The following is a 15501-nucleotide window of genomic DNA, read 5'->3' on the forward strand; positions in this document are numbered from 1 at the left end:
TTTGTATCCATTAATCTAAATATTTTTAATATATTATAACAAATCCATTCCGTGCATCGCACGGGCGAAAATACTAGTAATAATAATAGTAGTAGTAGTAGTAGTAACAACACGGGTTGTGATTGAAGTATTTGATAATAATAATAATAATAATAATAATAATAATAATAATAATAATGGTTCATCTGATATCGATATTCCGGCAAGGTTTTTGTTGAAGTGTGGACACGATCCCATAGCAACTATAGTTGAGAGCACATTCCCAAACTCGAGATATGACATGCTTGATGAGTCGCAGCTAGAAGGCCGAGCGATCCTCTCGCCGACTTTAGATGTCGTTAATCAAATTAATTAGTACATGTGCGACATGAATACTGTAAAAGGACGAACATATTTAAGTTGTGACTCTTTGTGTAAGGCAGAATCCGGCGGTGAAAATCTATCAGAAGTACACACTCCTAAATTCTTAAATAGTTTGAGATTGTCGGGTCTTCCTAATCATTCATTGACATTAAAGGTCGGTGCACCTGTTATATTGCGGAACATAGACCACTCTCTTGGTCTTTGTAACGGAACGCGGCTCATTATCACAAGATTGGTAGATCACATTGTCGAATCAAGAATAGTTAATGGGACACATGAAGGGACCAAAGTTCTTATCTCCCGAATGTCTCTTAGTCAGGGTTGCAAAAATCGCGCCTAGGCGCTGATTAATCGGCACCTAGGCGCTAAGCGGTCCATGGCCGCCGCGAGGAAGGCCGAAATCGGCCTCCTCCGCGGCCGGCCGGCCGAATAACCCAAAAAAAAAATCGCATCATTTATCTCCTTGAGCAACCTGTGCGTAACTTCATTTTGGTCTTGAATGAGTCAAACCCAGAAACGAATGTGTGCAGAACCCAGAAACTGCATTTTGGTTTCGATTCTTGAACCCAGAAACGAATGTTTGCCTCCGCCTTCACCTCCGTCACATTATTATTTAATATTTACTCAGTATTAATTTAATAGGCAGAGAAAATAAAAAAAATAATAAAAACTGTTCGGGTGCCTAGGCGCCCTAGGCGCTAGGCGCCCCCTTGGCGCCTAGGGGGTGCCTAGCGTTTTTTTCAACATTGCTCTTAGTCCTTCTGATACGAGATTGTCCTTCAAGTTCCAGCGTAAACAATTCCCGTTGATGCTTGCATATGCCATGACTATAAACAAAAGCCAATGCCAAACACTAACTCACGTTGGGTTATTGCTAAAAAAAACCGGTCTTTAGTCACGGTCAATTGTATGTGACTTTCCCTGAGTCAGTCATCCTAATGGCCTGAAGGTGTTAGCGGTAGACGAGGATGGACAAGATTGTGTTGCGACTTCCAATGTCCTCTACAAAGAGGTTTTCAATAATGTGTAAATATAATCGATGATATTATGTTTTTTTTTTCAAAATGATAAAGTTGCTATATATCTAGACAAAAAATATATCATCTATACAAATGAATTAGGATTGCAATTCATTACTATAACTAAGTTGCCAGAGAACGAGCACATTGGGCCAATTTCTAAAAATTCCTAACAATGATATATAAAATCTCTAAAGTTACAACACCGCATGCTTACACCTACACATTAGCTATTAATTTGAGCAATTATTTACTCGAATTCAAGCAATGGTAACATCAACAAACATAAATGACCCAACTCATATCTTCACTTGCACTATATAATATTTGATGTTATAATTTAAATAATTGTATATCCATTCAAATATTCTTAATATATTATAACAAACTCATTCCGGTGTACACTCCCATGTGGATGGGAGTGGGTTCGAGCCTCAGTGGAGGCATCTGTTGACTCTTTGTGCTTCAGTAGGTTGAGAATGTAGCTATGAACAGATACTACATTGTAATCGAGTCAGTACAACTCAAAAAAAAAAACTCATTCCGTGCATCGCACGGGTGTAAATACTAGTAATAATAATAATAATAATAATAATAATAATAATAATAGGGGCATATATGTCTTTTTACCTATTATTCCTTACAATTCTAAATCCAACCAAACAGTGGAATCAATATTCTCTGTAATTTCTTTTCCACCAACCAAACAATAAAATCTATTTTCCCAGTCACTACTTTTCCATGGAATTTCACTTCCACTTCTCTTCAAATATTTTTCGCGAACCAAACGGACCCTAAGTACCTTGTGATCTGATGATATAATTGATATAATTTCAAACAGAATGTCTCCGATACGAAGAGTCTTATCTCAATAAAAAATGTTGGTAATATCATGTTGAGCAAATACTATATATAAGTTAGATTATAGTGCTAAAAAAAGGTAACCAAATGGGTACCTCAAGTAGTAAGTGAGTTTTCTTTGTAGCGAAGAATTTCGGGAGAACCCGGGTTCAATTCCTGCAAGTGATGATCCCCTTGGGGCAAATGGACGGAGAAAGACTTGGAACACCTTGTGGATTTACCCAAAAAAAATAGTGCTAAAAAAATCTTTAATATTCCATAAATATTATGATAGAGCTAATAGTATGAACCTAATACAAATTTTAGTTCTCCAAATATAGTGATTTTGTCATTTTTTGTCTTCAATTTTAAAACCAACCAATTTTGATTCTCCAAGTATTAAATTTGTGTCACTTTTTATCTTTTAATAGATTTTATGTCAAATGATTGTTTGAAACAAAGTCAAAAATGTAATTTTATTATCCAATCACATTAAATCAACCTAAATTCAAAGAAATTAAAACCTGTAAATAATCTTGAATTAAGAAACACAACAAGAATACATTTCACTGCTAAATTACTATTTGGATTATTTAATATTTTTCTCTTCGAATTTGGAATGATTTAGGGAATTGGATAGTGGAAGTGTGTTTCTAGCCCTATATCAAACGACCATTGGATAGAAATGAAAGTCGATGATCAAAACTGGTAAAGTTCAATAATCAACGGATAATTTATGGTCAAATTGAAAGTTAATGATAAAAATTGATAAATGTCAATAGTCAACGGGTCATTCTTGAAATTAACTCTTAAAAAAATAATTGTATATATTTTGAAATTGGGTAACAATTGTGTGAAACCGTCTCGCGAGTCTTAATCCGTGAGACAGGTCGGGTCTTAGATTAATGGGTCAAATCTTTGACTTCATTAATCAAATATCTGACCCATCTCACACGGATTGAAACCTGTGAGACAGTCTAACACAAGTTTTTATCATTAAAATTTTGTTTGTTTTTTTTTTTTTTGTTTTTTACTATTTTATTAAGATTTAAAAAACAGGGATATATACATATATAGAAAGTACAGTAGGTGCAACATTCGGAATAGGAGAATCTAATCCTACCGAATATAGTAGTGGGCACATACAATGGCTGAGCTTAGAGCTTAGAGTGGACTGCTCACTGGGTGCAATAGTGGCCGTTCGGACAAATGATTAAGACCCATACTCACATCAGATGCAGCTCAAGCCAAGAATCAGACGTCCACGTCTAACAGGACATGAGCGTGCCTTAATCGCTTCGTATTGCATCTTATGCTTTAAGCATAATTATTATATCTTAGACATGACCCACCTTCTACTAACATTATAAAGTTCATTTTAGTACTTCTTCTGTCCCATTTTACATCTCCGGTTGGGTTAACGAGACTTGACCAAAGTTATTTTTAATTCAATTTTTTATAATATTAAATTTAGTATTAATATACAAAATTTATATATTTAGAAACTACACTAAAAGTACTATTAAACACAAAAAATCAAATTTAAAAATAAATAAATAATAATAAAGAAAATAAACAAAGAAGGAAGAGTTGATTTGACCAATGAATAGTAGGTAGGACAGATAAAATGGGGCAGAGGGAGTATACTGAAAGTTCATTTTTCATACTTCGAATGTTTATTTTTTGAAAGTTTATTTTTAGTGTATTGGATGTTCATGTTAAAGTAATATAGTTAGAGCTGTTAACGAACCGAGCATGGACAAACAAAGGTTGTTCATTATGTTCGTTTGTTAAGATTGTTGGAGTGTGAGTGTGAGTGTTCGTGGTTTAGGGTTTGGGGTTTGGGGTTTGGGGGTTTGGGAACATTAATAAACCCCGGAAACACTAATAAACTCCGGAAACATTAATAAACTGTGAAAACCCTAATAAACCCAGGAAACATTAATAAACCCCGAAAACATTAATAAACCCAGAAACATTAATAAACCCCGGAAACATTAATAAACCCAGAAACATTAATAAACCCGGAAACATTAATAAACTCCGGAAACATTAATAAATCTCGGAAACATTAATAAACTCCGGAAACCCTAATAAAACCCAGGAAACATTAATAAACCCCAGAAACCCTAATAAACCCCGGAAACATTAATAAACTCCGGAAACATTAATAAACCCCGGAAACATTTGTGGTCGTTTGGATGTTCGTTTTTTATTGTTTGTTTGTGTTTGTTTGCTAATCGTTCATTAGTGTTCAGGAACATGTTCACGAACGTGTTTGTTAACATTAATGAACACGTTCACGAACATGTTCGTTAACGTTTTATGAACGTGTTCATTAAAGTTTTCAAACACGTTCATGAATATTAAAAAAACAAACACATGTACATGTTCATTATCGTAATTTGTTCGTGAACACGAAATAGTCTTTTTATATGTTCTTCCTTCTTTCTTCATAATTAGCAAAGCTCCTTCAAAGCAGAGCCTCTACGGCTCACAAACTATGCATAATCAGCACTTGTATGTGGGTGAGAATTATCAAATTAAACCCGCGGTGGATTGGGTTGGATTATGGTTCTATGTACAAAACTCGCCTAGAACCCCACCCGACCCACCATGTATATATGTGTGTGTATGTATATATATAATAGTAAAATAAGTAATAGTATGTAGTTTATTATAAAAGTTTCTATAACTTTTGTAACTGTTTACTATTTGTATATTTAAAATACTAAGTTTATTTTAAAAATTAAAATTTTAATTATTATATTTGGATATTTTTATTATTTTTTGTTTTAGTATAACTAATGAATTTTATGATTTTATTATGGGTAAGTAATTTAAATATTATTTTTTGAAAAAATTAATAAGATGATAAGTGGTAGGTACCCGCATCCAGTTGGGGTGGGGGTGGACTTTTAAAAAGTTCACCCAATGCTGGTTGGAGGTGGTGGTGGGTGAATATATATATATATATATATATATATATATATATATATATAATGCGGGTCGGGTGATGGATGTAGCCCTCACCAACCCATTGCCATTCCTACACGTATACCTAGTGCATCCGATGATACGTAAAAGTGCATTCAGGAGGTTGCCCTTCAATTCGCATGCCACGACATGCATTTTTTTCTATGCTTTAGAGCCGCTGATCATTACTCTCGTATCGACAGTTATGATATGTTCATAGCTTTAGATCATCAACATCTCCGAATGAAGGGAAATTAAAACAAAACATGGTGGCATTTTGATAATTTTTGTTTTTAAACTTTGAAGTGCACAAATTCTATACTACAAGTGCACAAATTTTATACTACAAGTACATAAACTTCATACCACAAGTGCACAAGGTTATACTATGAGAGCCAAGAGAAATACTTTGAAGTGCGCAAGTTTTGTACTATATGTGCAAAAAAATTTGTATTATAGGCACACATGGTTTATACTACAAATGCATAAAGTAATATAAGTTTAAACAATGTGGTGATATTTTGATTTTTTTTTTAAACTCTGAAGTACTAGTGCACAATTTTTATACTATAGGTGCATAAGTTTCACACTACAAGTGCACAATGATATACTACTCGTGCCAATTTTTATTTTTATTTTGTAAGTTGTTGATCTTCCTGCATGTTTTCCTGATCTCACCCCTATATACAAGGGAAAGTATGGTGCCTCTTGCACGAGTACAACCCAAAAGACTTTGGAAATTGAAGCTTTGGCTGGTATATATCACTGCATGTAATGTGAAACTATATATATATATATATATATATATATCCAAACCTTATAATATTTATCAAATTTGCACTACATTTTTATCTTACTATACTTTTGAACCGTTAATCATCTTAAATCAACAACTAACATTAATATGCATTTCAAATCAAAAACATTATTCTTACTTCAACATGCTTCTATATACGTATATATAATACTTATCGAACTTGGTTAATGTCTTTCACTACTTGAAAGCTTGCAAGGGTGGAAAAGGTATAATCTTTTTGTACTTTTTAGTTTATTTTTATTTTATTATTATTAAATGTGATATGAAAAGTTAGTAAAAATTGCAGGAATGTAAAGAAAATGAGACATTACTTTAAAAGTGAAAGAGTATTGCAACAATAAAATAATCTTATATTATTGCTGTCCTGCGAGTATATATACTATATAGTAGGATGGTTTAAACTGTAAAGTGTAATCTTCAAATAAAAGCCAGAAATGGAAGCATCTGAAGGGAAGGGAAGTATGAGTAGGAGGAGGATATTCCTTTTCCTCAACTGCATTATGATGTGCATCGGCAATGGTGGCGGCCCTCTCCTCATTCGCCTCTACTTCATCCGCGGCGGCGACAGAATATGGTTCACCACGTGGCTTAACACCGCGGGATGGCCCGTGGCATTAATCCCACTCGCGGCGGCCTACTATGGGCGTCGCCGCCGCGGCACAACAGCAACAGCAAAAGCAGGTTTTTTCACGATTACTCGAAATATAACCTTGGCCGCAGCGGCCCTGGGCGTCCTACTCGGCATGATCAACTACCTCTACACCTATGGGGTATCCAAGCTCCCCGTGTCCACGTCATCTCTCGTCGTGGCCTCCCAACTGGCGTTCACGGCCGGGGCCGCGTTTGTCCTGGTGAAGCAGCGGTTCACGGTGTTCACGGTGAACGCGGTGGTGCTGTTGACCATTGGAGCCGGGGAGCTGGCTGTGGGGTCCAGCGGAGACCGCCCTGCCGGGGAGTCTAAAAAGGAGTACGTGGCAGCGTTTCTGATGACGCTTGGGGCGGCGGCTTTGTACGGGGCTCTTCTGCCGAGTATAGAGTTGACTTACACCAAGGCAACCCAGTCTTTAACCTATACTTTGGTTTTGGAGTTTCAGATGGTTATGTCCCTCTTTGCCACTGCTGTTTGTACCCTCGGAATGTTGGTAAACAAAGATTTCCAGGTAATAACAAAAGGACCGTTTGGTAAATTACTGTGAGCGGTTAGAGGATATTATTAGTTAATAATATTAGATTATGATAGAAAAGTATTTTGTATTTTAGTGCTGATAACTGTTCAGTATAATTTCTTTTCAGGCAATTTGTAGGGAGGACTGTGAGTGATTAGAGGATATAATTAGTTAATAACATTAGATTATGATAGAAAAATATTTTGTATTTTAGCTATTAGCTGATAACTGTTCAGTATAATTTCTTTTCAGGCAATTTGTAGGGAGGCAAGAGGATTTGAGCTAGGAGAAGCAAAATACTATGTGGTTATAGTGTTCACCGCCCTTCTTTGGCAGTTATACTTCATCGGAGCCGCCGGAACCATCGGATACGGATCGTCTTTGCTCTCCGGCATTATCCTCGCGGCATCACTGTCTCTGACGGAGGTGTTGGCGGTGGTATTTTACGGCGAAAAATTTGGGCCGGAAAAGGGAATTTCACTGGCGCTTTCGCTGTGGGGATTTGTATCTTACTTCTATGGAGAAGTGAAGAATGGTGATAATAACAAGAAAGAGGAAGTGCAAGTTCAAGTAAATATTATGGAAGCAAATGAAACTCTTCCTATGTAACATTCTATTGCTCCATCCTTGTATGCTATGAAAAATCAAACGTTATACAAGGACTAGGCTAACATTGCACTGTGGACCTTGTTCATGTGTTTATATTTTGTGTTATGACTTTTTGTGTATTGTATTATGAAATTTTGTAGTTTATAAGTATGAATTTTATATCTGGAATAAATTAGTAATTGTGTGGTATGTCATAAATTTTTGTATTTGTGAAAATTTGTGATATGAACACAAATTATGTATCTAAGTCATATTTGAAAAATAAGTAAGGGTGTATTTCGTTGACCGGTTTTGGTATAAAGTATGAGTCTCAGAGTGATTGTTATTGTTTGGTTGAAAGGTTTTTAGAATACTACTACGAGTTTAAAATATCCCATCCAATTAAGAGGCAAAATGCTGGTCATATTAATTTTTTCATACGAGAGGAATTTTGAATTCCTGACATCTCTTAATAACAAAAGTATACACTCACTCACCTAAACCAATCTGATTAATAAGATGTTATTTTAATTCCCCATTTAAAAGTCTTCCTTTAATCTTAAATTGATTACCAATTAATAAACTCAATGCGGAATCATATACGGTAAACCCAAATCAATTGTCTCTATTAACCCACCATTTTTATTTTGAATAAATGCTATTTTAACGTGACAATCAAATTCTTTTTACTCATTTGTTACTGAAAATTGGTGAAGTCACGGTAAGGTCAACTGACTATATTGACATACAAATTTTATTTTATATTTTAATTGATATACAATCAAACAACAAGAAGTAGAGCATAATATAACAAGAAGTCAAAAGCACTAGCTATAAACTCTTATACCATTTGAGTCTTCATTTATTTAGCTAAGCCCGACATGGTGTCCGTTAAATCCAAACTCAATTTGATTTTGGTCCTATGATTTTAGAAGGAAAAATAATAATCAACTTTGTGCACTTACCGCTATTTTTTTTTATTTTTATTTTTTACTTTGGTTTCAAAATATGAGAAAATATAGCATAATATTATTTCATAATATGTTTCATACTTTAAAAATAGAAAATGTAGTGTATATGATTAATAAATATTGGGAATAAGATTCAAATTAGCCATTGAATGTAACCTGAAAGTGTAATTAGGTCACCGAATGGAAAAAAAATACAATTAGATCACTGAACACTTTAAATATATACAATCTTATCCTATATATAAAAAAGCTAGATGTTTTTGGCCAAAATTTTTGGCTCCAAATCCCGCCCAAAATAGGCGACGTCGTTTAGTAACAAGACTATTGGCTTCTACGATGCGTTTGTTATTTATTGGTAGACTCCTGATTTCAAATTGAGACTCTTCGATTTTATAATTTATTGATATAAAACATTGGGTCCATTACATTTCCGATGGCCTGCATTAATGAAGATACATTCATTCAACATTTATAGGGGATTGCTTAGTTATCCGAACGTCTGCATTTATGGTTTCAATTCATTTAGATTCATTAATAGGACTCTAAATCCTTGCCTATAAAAGGACTCTAATTTTAGATCAGGTACGCCACTAGAATTATACATCAATACAAACACGTTCCCTGCAAAGTAGAGTTCCAAAATGACTTCGATGTACGTCTTGGCCAGTCAGATATCACCAATGAGAACGACGTGCACATTGAAGTTCAGATGCATTCGCACATACGAAGGTTGGGAACTATATGGGTCTTTACTGCCTTGTGAATGCGTTATCAACCTTCAAGAACAGGAGTGCCATGAAGGTGTAAGGGTCATTCGTACAGGATTTGTAATGGAAAAAAAGGGTTTGTCTGAAATAATGGGCAAAGAAGTTATCTTCCATGAAGACGCCGAAGAGGTACGTGTTCTTTGCTCCAGTAATCTGCAACAACAATTAACATTTTCAGTTTAGCAAAATATCTGCAATGATACTTAAAAATTGAAGTATGGAGTTCGTAAGTATGTAAGTGTAAATATCTACATTTATCTGGAATTCATAAATATAGAAATTTGTTTTTATTAACAGGGAACTGTTATACAATCGATATGTTTAAGGTCTATACTAATAAACTGTTTTATTTTTATGACAGTTTGGAAATTTCTGGGTGGCTGATAGGATATCTGGTATTGAGAGTTTGAATCATTGGTAATATATTTTCTGCAGGACTAGGGGTTGCATAAAGAAGCTGACTCATAAAGAATGAATAACTGCAGGACTAGGGGTACGGTTGACTGTCAAACTTAGGAGTTGGTTTGATGGGATTCTAAGGTAAAGCTTAGAACAAGGGTTGTTGACATTAAGGGTAATGTTTTGTTTTTGCGTAGGGATTGGAGCAGCTGAGTTATATGAAAGGCATAATCAGGTGAATTTTCTGTTACATTGTGTTTGGTTCATTAATGTGTTTAACCCTTAAACAACATATAACTGATTTACTTGAAGGGGATAAAGACTTTGTTGGAATGAGTATGATAATGAGGCTCCATGCAAGGAAAGAGGCGTTTGTGAACCTTCATAAGGCATTTTCAGTGCTAAAAATTAACATTGACCAACAGTTTGTGTCTCATCGTTGCCCTTGCAACTAAGTGATGGTGATGCTGTTTTTCTTGAGGTAAATATAGGAATAAGAATTCTTATGGGATGAATTTTATTGTCTAAAAAACTATTAAAATACTATAACTATTACTGCATTATAGGAGTTTATAAGTGATCAATCTGGCAGCCCACTCTGGCAGTGACCAAACCGGGAGATGCGTGGTTCTTATGAATTCTTTTCAACCAATGGTTCCAATTATGTAAATGTGACTTCTATGGTAATTGTGAAACTAGATTAGTGTTTATTGAAAAGTGTATCTTGAAGGTACATTGTTTTGGCTAAAAGGTGGCAATGCTGAATTTGTTGTTGGATTTTTTTTGGCTACTGTGACAAATAAACATTTGCTGGCATTTCAAAGGATAATGTTGTCAGTGTGTGTGAAAATTGACTAAACCAAAATTATACAACCCACATATATCTGGAGTCTATTGTTGGGTAGATTTTGTTTGAGTTTTTTTTTTTTTTTTTTTTTTTTTTGGCAGTGGATCTTCTAACAATGAAATCTTACCTGACTAATCATTTTAAATGACAGCAGTGATGTATAATGAGATACTTGGAATTAGGAGTTTGTGTTAGTTCAAAAGAGAAGAGGCAGATGTAATTATTGTGAAGAAGCTTAAGGGCTCACTTACCATTTGTTGTAAAAGGATACACACAGAGCTATAATTTGATTTCATTTTTACCCTTCTACTAATACATTGTATTCAATAATGGTAACCACGTCTTATTGAAATACCTCTCATTCAGTTCTATTTAAGAATTATTACCTATATGCAATCCACTCCCAGACACACTATGCGTTGACAATGATCTATACACAACATTTACAGTTCATCCCCATTCCCCACAATATTTAGCCCTAATTCAAGTGCGGACCCTAAGCCACAAGATGAACCACATTTGCAATCCTAAACATCGATTTTAATATACCGAAACGATTAGAGAAAAGAAGAAAAAAGAAAATTACATTGCTTACCTCACTAGGAAGAAGGCTGCACGGATGTCCGCCGCTTCGACCGGCAAGAATTTTACCCTCCAGTCTTAACACTGCTAGAAAAAATGATTCACCGGTGCGGATGGTGGCCCCGACCTACTTCTCTTACACCGGTGTCTATTAGGACCTTCAACCGATATTTCCCGAGGCATAGTGTTGGAGATGCAGAGGAGGACAAGCGGAGACGCCGAGGTTGCGAGGCAGAGAGGGGTTGAGTGGAGTGGGAGGCTGAGAGATTTTGATGGGTGAGGGCGGCTCAGCTAATGGTAGTGTTATTGTGTCTTTGTGTGTATTAAACTTTGTTTTAAAAAAATAAGATAAATATTTGTATTTTACATTTAATTTAGATTAATAATTGTTTGTTAATAGTGTGTTTAAATTATATGTTACAAGCTTTAAAAGTTTAAATTTAATTATTTGTATTATGTTAAAATATTTCTATTTTATTTGAATTAATTATTTATTGTTTATAGAGGTGTGCAAATTTTGGTGAAAATTTGGTTAATTGACTAAATCAAAGAATTTCAATTAACCGTTCTTAAGTGTAATACTTTTGTATTAATTTGTTATGGAGTTATCGGTTAAACAAATTGACCGAGCAATTGATCAAAATTTTGAATATATCTTATCTTATATAAGCTAGATGTTTTTGACTCTAATTCTCACCCAATGAAAATACAATCGTTTTGGCCTTTTTTTTTTTTTTGTTGGAATTCGAATTCATTAAATACGTTAAAATTTAAATGTGTTAAAAATATTCATATATATATATATATATATACACTACTTACAAACTATATTCGTACTCAAAACAAAATGCTATATTCATTTCATATAATTTTCCTAATATATTATTATAATATAACAAATATTTTTGCAACATATTTCCCGTGCGATGCACGGGGACAACTACTTTTTTTAATACAAAAAACTCTATTAGAATGCAGTATTTGCTCATAACTACTTTCTCAACCTATTGAAGCACAAGAGTTAATATTGCCTCCACTAAGACTCAAACCCACCACCTCCCATATAAAGGGAAGGGTTTGATGCCACTGGACCACAAGATTCTTGACCACGGGGACAACTACTAGTTTCACCTAATAGCATGTCATTATTTATTTCAAACTTCAATAATTTCGAGATTACAATTTCAACGATACTACTGTATATTCGCAGGACAGCACTCATATGTTATGCATGAGTTGTAGGGCGCAAGGCATAAGCTGCCCTACTTTTGGCCTACCAATTAAGAAGTGGAGCAAAATATAACATGCATGAAGTCAAGCACTTTAAACTCTTATACAGTTACACCATTTGATTATGGGGAAATTAACATTTTGATCTCTCAATTATTCTCCAACTATTAATAGTAACTTATTCCCCAACCTCAATGGATTTACTTTAGTGACTTAATGGGCCAACAATAGTAATTTTATGTACTTGAAATAGCTAGTGACTTGATGAAATTAAACATCGATCTACAATGGCGATACAGGAATACGCTATTGTAATAGGTGGAGAAATTAAATAGTTACTGGCAGTATTCCGGAATTTAACAATGTTGAAAAAATCTCTAGGCGCTCAAGTCGCCTAGCGCCTAGCCGCCAGATTTTAATTTTTTTAATTTTTATTTTATTTTTTAGGCAAATAATCAAATGAATCTACTAACAATTTAACAAATAAGTGAATAGCACACTATAATCTACTAACAAATACAGTAACAAATACTCCGTAACAAATTAACAATACACATTATTGTATCCTACATTTCTACATTCCATGCACGGCCGAAAAAAAAAAAAAAAAAAAAAAAAAAAAAAAAAAAAAAAAAAACATACCCCACAACAACAAAAAGAAAAACTTACCCAAGTTACAAACTTGCAGAGCAGCGAACGAAGGTCAGCGGTTGTCTCTCGCATGTATGAGGCATCTCTGCCTTTTAGGTCTGTTTAAGTTTTGTTTTTAAGGGTTATTCACTCAAAATGACGTCGTTTTAAGCAAATAACTCTAAAAAAATTTGGCGCACTTGATTAATCAGCCAGCTAGGCGTCTGGCCAAAGTAGGCCGATTCTGGCATTATTCGCGGCNGCCGCGAATAATGCCAGAATCGGCCTACTTTGGCCAGACGCCTAGCTGGCTGATTAATCAAGTGCGCCAAATTTTTTTAGAGTTATTTGCTTAAAACGACGTCATTTTGAGTGAATAACCCTTAAAAACAAAACTTAAACAGACCTAAAAGGCAGAGATGCCTCATACATGCGAGAGACAACCGCTGACCTTCGTTCGCTGCTCTGCAAGTTTGTAACTTGGGTAAGTTTTTCTTTTTGTTGTTGTTTCTTGGGTCCAATCTCATCTCGTGGGTCTGCAAAAAGCAGAGGACAGTTGACAGGTCTTCCACTGAAGCTGAATACAAGGCACTTGCAGATGTGTGTGCTGAAGTGACATGGGTCTTATCTCTTCTACATGAGCTTCGTATTACTGGTATCTCTGTTCCCAAGTTGTGGTGTATAACCTTGGAGCCACCTACATGTGTGTTAATCCAATCTTTCATGCTTGTACAAAGCATGTGTAGATTGACTATCACTTTGTTCGAGATAAGGTTGCTACTGGTGAGATTCAGGTGAACTTTATTTCCACTAAGGATTAACTTGTTGATATCTTCTCTAAAGCTCTTCTGGACCTATATTTACTTTTCTTAGAGACAAGCTACAGGTTGCTAGTCTACCCTGTGCTTGAGGAGGAGTGTTAGGACTCTATGTATTTGAGTCATGTTATGATTCACTATTCTACTCCTCCTATACCCCTGTCGTGTGTATATATATTCTCTCAATCTATTTAAACTATTGTTGTTATTAGTCAATACAATTGTACGTTCTCATCATTTCTCTTCTTGAGGCATTTTTGGCTACAAACTAAGTTATCATGAAGGTGTGAAACTAACTCTTGAGTCTTGATAACCATACTGAGGGCTTGATTATACATGTAGACATGGGCTCAGACTAAGAGCATTCACATTAATGGATTTTAATGGTTTTTCTCCAAAAAAAAAAAAAAAAAAAAAAAAAAACAACAACAAAAAGAAAAACTTACCCAAGTTACAAACTTGCAGAGCAGCGAACGAAGGTCAGCGGTTGTCTCTCGCATGTATGAGGCATCTCTGCCTTTTAGGTCTGTTTAAGTTTTGTTTTTAAGGGTTATTCACTCAAAATGACGTCGTTTTAAGCAAATAACTCTAAAAAAATTTGGCGCACTTGATTAATCAGCCAGCTAGGCGTCTGGCCAAAGTAGGCCGATTCTGGCATTATTCGCGGCGACCGAGTGCCACCTAGCGCCTAGGCACGATTTTTACAACATTGAAATTTAAATAGAGAAGTTAAACAATTATAATGACGATACTGGAATGTCGCTACCGTTACCTGCAATATTCTTGAATGTAAATAGAGAAATTAAACAGTTATACTGGCAACCACCGCAAGAAATTAGACGGAAGAAGTGAAGAGTATGTAATAGGCAGTTATCGGCGACGAAATAGCTCCCCTGTTAGAATGACGACTGCAACGAGAAATTAACAGCACCGCTGCAAACGGAATAAGCGGAAGAAACTGAGACTCATAGCGAAACTCTAGCACATTCTACCCATTAAATTACACATAAAAACTATCAAATACTAATACTCATCTGAGATTATGAAAAAAGTGCACCTTTGTGGAGAATGCGAATGGTGAAAAAAAGGGATGAAAATTGATAAAATGAATCAATAAAACTAACCCTGAAATATTAAGAATGGGCCAAAAAAAGCTCATACCTGATTCTTGAAAAAAATAAAAATTGCCCAAACAACCCAAACAAAGAGTAACTCATACTCCTTCAGTCCTATTCCTATTGTTTCTATTTGATTCGGTTAACGAAACTTAACTGAAGTTATTTTTAATTCAATTTTCCATAATATTAAATTTAATATTAATATACAAAATTTATATATTTATAAACTAAACTAAAAGTACTATTAAACACAAAAATTAAATTTAAAAATGAGTAAAAAATGCTAAAGAAAATAAACAAAGAAGAAATAGTTGATTTGACAAATGAATAAATAGGACACACAAAATAGAACGAGTAAATAATACTAACT

General features: G+C 34.7%; 2 protein-coding genes and 1 long non-coding RNA gene across 7 annotated transcripts; 2 read left to right on the top strand and 1 right to left on the bottom strand.

Annotated features, from left to right (window-relative positions):
- The first annotated feature begins 6366 nt into the window (after positions 1–6366).
- Positions 6367–7979, top strand: LOC116027015 (purine permease 3-like). The gene is made up of 2 exons (XM_031268444.1): positions 6367–7175; positions 7434–7979. The coding sequence occupies exons 1-2, from the start codon at positions 6450–6452 to the stop codon at positions 7788–7790; spliced, it is 1083 nt and encodes a 360-aa protein (XP_031124304.1). The 5' UTR covers positions 6367–6449; the 3' UTR covers positions 7791–7979.
- A 1240-nt stretch (positions 7980–9219) lies between these two features.
- LOC116027867 lies at positions 9220–11598 on the bottom strand. The gene is made up of 2 exons (XR_004100007.1): positions 11349–11598; positions 9220–9660 (listed from the first exon to the last, which is right to left on the bottom strand). It is a non-coding gene; the product is annotated as an uncharacterized LOC116027867 (long non-coding RNA).
- Positions 9353–10688, top strand: LOC116027865. 5 transcript variants are annotated; one of them, XR_004100003.1, is made up of 4 exons: positions 9353–9636; positions 9869–9902; positions 9993–10387; positions 10473–10688. XR_004100003.1 is itself a non-coding variant. In XM_031269638.1 (3 exons), the coding sequence occupies exons 1-3, from the start codon at positions 9382–9384 to the stop codon at positions 10049–10051; spliced, it is 348 nt and encodes a 115-aa protein (XP_031125498.1). In that variant the 5' UTR covers positions 9353–9381; the 3' UTR covers positions 10052–10688. The 5 variants fall into 5 exon arrangements, 1 of the variants encoding a protein (XP_031125498.1); XR_004100004.1 differs by having other exon boundaries at positions 9993–10141; positions 10228–10688; XM_031269638.1 differs by having other exon boundaries at positions 9993–10688.
- Positions 11599–15501: the final 3903 nt, after the last annotated feature.

Source organism: Ipomoea triloba, chromosome 8 (genome assembly GCF_003576645.1).
Source record: "Ipomoea triloba cultivar NCNSP0323 chromosome 8, ASM357664v1".
NCBI classification, from domain to species: Eukaryota; Viridiplantae; Streptophyta; class Magnoliopsida; order Solanales; family Convolvulaceae; genus Ipomoea; species Ipomoea triloba.